Source organism: Silene latifolia, chromosome 3 (assembly GCF_048544455.1).
Source record: "Silene latifolia isolate original U9 population chromosome 3, ASM4854445v1, whole genome shotgun sequence".
NCBI lineage: Eukaryota > Viridiplantae > Streptophyta > Magnoliopsida > Caryophyllales > Caryophyllaceae > Silene > Silene latifolia.
In genome coordinates this window covers 126680871-126687092 of record NC_133528.1, presented here as the reverse complement: position 1 = coordinate 126687092, position 6222 = coordinate 126680871, and the positions used below count along the sequence as shown (strand labels likewise).

At 34.7% G+C, this 6222-nt stretch overlaps 2 protein-coding genes across 2 annotated transcripts; both read left to right on the top strand.

The window, feature by feature from the left end:
• Positions 1-1147: 1147 nt before the first annotated feature.
• LOC141649640 (aspartic proteinase nepenthesin-1-like) lies at positions 1148-2281 on the top strand. Its single transcript, XM_074458325.1, has one exon. The coding sequence runs from the start codon at positions 1148-1150 to the stop codon at positions 2279-2281; it is 1134 nt and encodes a 377-aa protein (XP_074314426.1).
• Positions 2282-4435: 2154 nt separating this feature from the next.
• Positions 4436-6045, top strand: LOC141649639 (uncharacterized). The gene is made up of 3 exons (XM_074458324.1): positions 4436-5045; positions 5385-5662; positions 5764-6045. The coding sequence occupies exons 1-3, from the start codon at positions 4436-4438 to the stop codon at positions 6043-6045; spliced, it is 1170 nt and encodes a 389-aa protein (XP_074314425.1).
• Positions 6046-6222: the final 177 nt, after the last annotated feature.

The window sequence follows — 6222 nt, the reverse complement described above, 5'->3', positions numbered from 1 at the left end:
ATGGAAACCAAAGAAAAATAATTTTCATATAAACTAGGGATCTCAAAACAGCATCTGGCAATTCGGCTCGTCCTATTATCGCTATCTTCATGTAGCTTTTAAGGGGATCCTTCGTTTGATTTATGAGATAAAATTTACCTCTGACTGGTTCCAAAGATCGTTGACAAATTACTTTTACCCTTTGAAAGAACACGCTGCAAACCATCAACGAACTACTCTTGACTATATTACTGATGAAACTAACCCCACGAATAAATGGAAAAACCCCGAAATAAGGGACGGAAAAACGATTCTCGCCAAAAGGGAGACTTTTATTGAATAGAAAAAAGATATGCATACTATTGATTGAAATTTCAAATAATTTTGGGGCTTACCATCGATCGATTGATAATCGATTGGAGCCCCTTTTATAATATGATGGAGGCTAGGGTTTTTTTAGAGATAATTTTTTTAGAGAGAGAGAAACCCTATATGATTTTGCTTTCAAAAAATGAAGAAGATAAATATTTTTTATTGATCTAAATTCGTAACCAAAATGGTATCCAGGCGGCCAGGCCTAGGCAGCGGCACGGTTAATATATGATAGGCTTAATGTAAAAACTTGTTCAAGATTGGGCATTTGGGTAAATTGTACGTTTTTGTAAGACTAAGGAGCCAATTTATTTATCCATTTAAAAATGGAAAATTAAAGGGCGTCACCGGGTGACGCCTAATTTGGGCGCCACCCTCTCACATAGGGTGAGTGAGAACCCCTTCAATTAAGAATGCATGTGAGAAAGCGGTACTTAATTTGAGTGTCACCTGGTGATCCCTTATCACTATCCTGTAAAGATTATTAAGCAAACTATGTAGTTACAGAAACTAAACAACCAAACTATCTAGTTAGAGAAACTAAACAAAGTTATGTGGCTATTTAGATTAGCTTTCGACAAATGGTCACTCTCAATTGTTTTTCCTATATAAGCAAACACAATTTGTAGTCCATTCAACAATAATATCATTGATAAAAACAAAATTTCATAGATCAAAATGACTTCCTTTTTCATGATTATGAATACCTTAATAATAATAATAATAATAATAATAATAATAATAATAATAATAATAATAATAATAATAATAATAATAATAATAATTTTGTTTAATAATGAATTGTTGTTATTACAGCATAGCATACAAAGTGGCTATCCACCATCCTGAGCACCAAATGCTTAAGAAGTTTAACCATCAAATTAAGGAAGAGGAAGAATATGGTAAAGGAAGGGTTAATGTAATTGACAGTGTCTACGTTATAAGTCTTGAAGTGGGTCAGCAACAAGTTTACCTGGTCTTCGATATCGAGTCCTATTTTATCTGGGTTCAGCATGCATCTTGCGACCCCTGCCTCGTTGAGAGGCCTCCCATAACTAGAAATGATTACAATGGGTCAAGAAACCTACAGTATTTGGGTTGCAGCATGAACACCACCAACCCCCTAAAGTCTGACTGCCAGTATGCCAAAAACACACCAGGTGAAAGTTGTCAAAACGGTGTATGCAGCTTTCAAGTTGGTTACAAGGATGGTAGTGGTTCATCGGGGAAAGTGGGTACTGACATATTTACCCCATTCACCGACAAAACCATGTCTCAAACAATGGTGTTCGGAATTGGATTTGACAATCAATGCTACCCACTCTACTCGTGCTACCAAGGGGTGGCTGGGTTTGGGGCAGGCCCGCTCACTTTGCACTCACAACTCACTTCACATCCTACACGGTGGGGTTTTTGCCTGCCCTACAATGCGTCCATGGATGGCACGTTGTTGGTGGGGGATGATGCCCAAATTCCCGGAGATTATAAACGAACCCGTATCTACAACTCCATGTACTTCTACGTCACAAACTTGACTGATATTTTTGTGGAAGACATGGGTAAGTTGACGACTCATCATGCCACATCAATGATCCTCATTGATACCGGTGCAACAATCATAAAACTTGAAGACGGTATTTTAGACAACCTCGTACTGTGGGTCAGATTCATTGTGAATATGGATTACAATGCCAATCCAATCTTGTCACCATATCCAGGGGACTTGGAGCTTTGCTACGACCAACCATACCGTACAGAAATAACACTTCATCTTGGAGAAGTATTCTTCACTCTGTCTTATCCTAGAGACCTGTGGTGGGAATATCCCAGCTATAATGCCTACTGTTTGTCATTCAGAAGAACTGATGAAGGTAATCTAAATACCCTAGGCAACTACCATATGCGCGGCCATATGGTAGTTATGACTTGACACACGATCCCGAAAACCCTTTTATTGAGGTGTCAACAGGCCAAGATGGCAATGCTTGTATTACACCCATTGGGGCTTGACTTCTTTAATCATTATCTCAATATTTTCCTAAATAACATAATTATAATTATGGCTAATGTACTGGATTTTATATATTTGTCATTTGCCAAACTTCAAATTTTATGTAATACACCAGTATAAATGCAGAGCACTATTGATTATGCCGTACCAAATACTCCGTAAATTTTTTGGCAACCATTAATAATCCCCTATATACTAAAAGATTAACACGCCTAGGATTTTCCCGCTCAACTTTTCCCGCTCACTATCATTTTGCGCTCAATTGCATTTTATAGTATATTCTTTCAATTAATAGCCAAGATTTGAGAGACTCATTATGATAAAAAAATTCTATGGCACCATTCTACCACTTAAATATTGTGGTCAAATCTTTCCTATTGTGGCTAATATTCTCACTAATTAATAAAGGTAGACCAACTCTCAAATAATTTACAGATCAACTTGCATATTAGAGTATATTGCATATTACAGTATATCTTTTCTATTCTATTATACCACTCAAATAATAAAATAATTTACTCAATATTATTTATGTATTATTAATGTCATATTATTGTGGTCAAATCTTTTCTATTCTGATTAATCCCCTATATACTAAAAGATTAACACGTCTTGATAATTTTCGCTCAAAATTCCCGCCCATGTATATTAAAGAGTACTGAAAATTTGCGCTCAATGTTATATTATGACTAATTCTTATTCTCTAAATATACTCTAGCCAAATCTTTTCTAAATATACTCATTCTTAATTGACTCCGCTAATTAGCTACACGAATTTGCAAAAATATACGTAAATAAATATATAATGAAATGATTTACACAATATTCATCGATCTCTACCTTCTTGATAATATAATATAATATAATATAATATAATATAATATAATATAATATAATATAATATAATATAATATAATATAATATAATATAATATAATATAATATATAATATAATATAATATAATATAATATAATTCCAAACCCTTATTTTCTCAATCTCTACTATAAATACATATATACAGATATTGTTTTTACCAGTTTTCTTTAATACGCGTTTAATTAGATTTTACATCTAACTTAAATGTATTATTAATGTCAAAAAAATTTCTTAATTGTAAAGTACAATAATATTAGTACTGCAAAAATAACTTAACTTAAATGTCTTTTGACGGTAGTTATTTTCTTTTCTACCTCTTACTAATATTATATTAGTACATTATAACATTAAATTGAAAGTACAGTTAATTTATGCAAATAATTTTATTGAGACCGCCTCTTTATAAATCAAATTTAAAAAATACCGCGCTGTAGCGCGGGATCTATACTAGTTAAGAAATTAATTAGAGAAACATTTACAAGGATATTATATTACTTGTGGAAAATATTATTATCGTTTATACATCAAAACTCACAATATGGAAAATATTATTATCGTTTATACATCAAAATCTCACAATATAATTGTGTAAATATTTCTTTAATTAGCTTTTTAATGTGAAGGTTTACTTAAAAAAAAACGTATTTAATATACCTATTAATTACTTGACAAAAAAAAAAGATAACTCCCTAGGTATGTCGTATGCGTATAATTTTGGAATATGATCTTTTCTAAGTTTAAGAGAATATATATACAGGTCATTGTAACATTATTATTCAGATTCAGAATTAATTAAAAAGTGGAAAAATGCATTGGATGGGAAAGTCGGGATGGATGGTTCATGTAGTGGTGATAATGGCGATAATGATGCTGAAGGTTGTGCCATCATATGGACGATATGTAAAGTGGTCGGAACTTTGCTGTGAAAAAGGCGGTAGCAGCGTCGACATGGTCAAGGCCTAAGTTCTGTAAACCTTACATATATGACACGGAAGAGGAAGTTCACAATCGAAAAAATGCCATTAGGTAAATATATTTTCTTTCGGTAATAATTTTTTTTGTATAATATTTTTTTTCGTAGGGAATAATTTTATTTTAAATTGCAGTCCAGGGGATCCATCAAGGTTCAATGATGAGTTAATACGATTTTTAAAAAATATGATTGACTGTCACAATACAATTGCAAAGACATTTAGGATGGCTAGGGATAAACTGACTGTAAATACAGACAGTAAAGTTAGTATCAAACTTCTTTCAAGGAGACCAAGTTGTGGAAGAACTTACAGTTTTCCGACAGTTTCGGAGGTAGCGGCTTTAATTGAGGAAGATATTGGTCCACATATGGAGAAACGAGATATTATTGTTAGAAGGTCGTGCAGTGGTTTACAGCGGATATCTGAGTTGCACTCTTTATACACCCCCCCCCCCCTACAATATCCTTTGTTAATTCCATCCGGAGAAGATGGGTATAGACCCGGTATCCTATATAGTGTATCTTCTATTGGTGTTAGCACCAGTGACCAACCACGTGAAGAAACAACCTGTAGGGAGTGGTTTGCTTATCATCTTCTAGAGAGACCACCTGATGTTGAATTTCAAACGATCTTATTATCTGGTAAGGCATTCCACCAATTTTTAGTTGATTGTTATATGCTGGTCGAATCTCATAGGCTCAATTTCATTCGTTTTAACCAAGATCGACTTCGAGCTGATAATTATAAGAACCTCTCAAATGTTGTTGGAAGAGGAGACCTCGAGCCATCTTCGGCGAGTACTCGGTTTATCGTGCCTGCATCTTTCCCCAGAGGTGACAAATGTAAAAAATCCAATTTCCTAGATACCATGACTATTTGTAAGTGGTTTGGTTTTCCCGATTTATTCATCACTTTCACCTGTAATCCAAAGTGGCTGGAAATAGTACGATTTGTTTCTAAAAGAGGCTTGTGACCCGAGGACCGTCCAAATATTGTGTGTCGTGTCTTTAAAATGAAGCTCGATGAGTTAATTAGGGACTTAAAGGATCGACATATTTTTGGAACAGCGAGAGGAGGTACTACCAATTGCTAATCTTTTAACTTAATATATCGTTTATGACATAGAATTATTGTACAAAAATCTAATGACATTTATTTACGTTTGTCTGCAGTCGTCTATACTATTGAATTTCAAAACCGTGGACTCCCTCATGCCCATATAGTATTGTTCCTACATCGGGAGGACAAATTCCCTACAGTCGCAGATGTCGACAAAATTATTTCTGCGGAGATTCATGATCTGACTACAGATCTCGTGTTACATAGTGTTGTTTGCGAGTATATGCTTCATGGGCCGTGTGGTAAAGCAAAGCCCTCATCACCGTGTATGGTCGGAGACAAGTGCTCAAAATATTTCCCAAAGTCTTGCATCAAAAAACAACGGTTGACGGTGATGGGTACCCTATATACAAGAGAAGCAAGAACGGAGATACGGTGATTAAAAATGATGTGCCTCTGGGAAATGATTTTGTCATTCCATATAACTCTCAGTTGTTGTTGAAATATCGGGCTCATATCAATGTTGAATGGTGTAATCAATCTAGATCTATAAAGTACCTATTTAAGTACATTAACAAGGGCTCTGATCGAGTTACCATGCAGTCGTCTTACACACGTCGTAATGAGGAGGACCCTGGTCGATTTGATGAGATTAAGAGGTTTTACGATTGTCGATATCTCTCTGCATGTGAAGCCGCATGGAGAATATTTGGGATTGATATCCACTACAGAACTCCTGCTATTGAAAGGCTACAATACCATCTTCCAGACTAGTAACCTATTGTGTTTCACGATGATGATTGGGTTTATGAAGTGGTAGAAAATACGTTGCTCGGGGTGTCACAATTTCTTAATTAGATGGGCTGTAATAATTCGACAGTACGAGAGATGCAGGTTGCTAAAGAATTATTATACTGTGAATTTCCAACCAAATTTGTTTGGAAAAAGAAA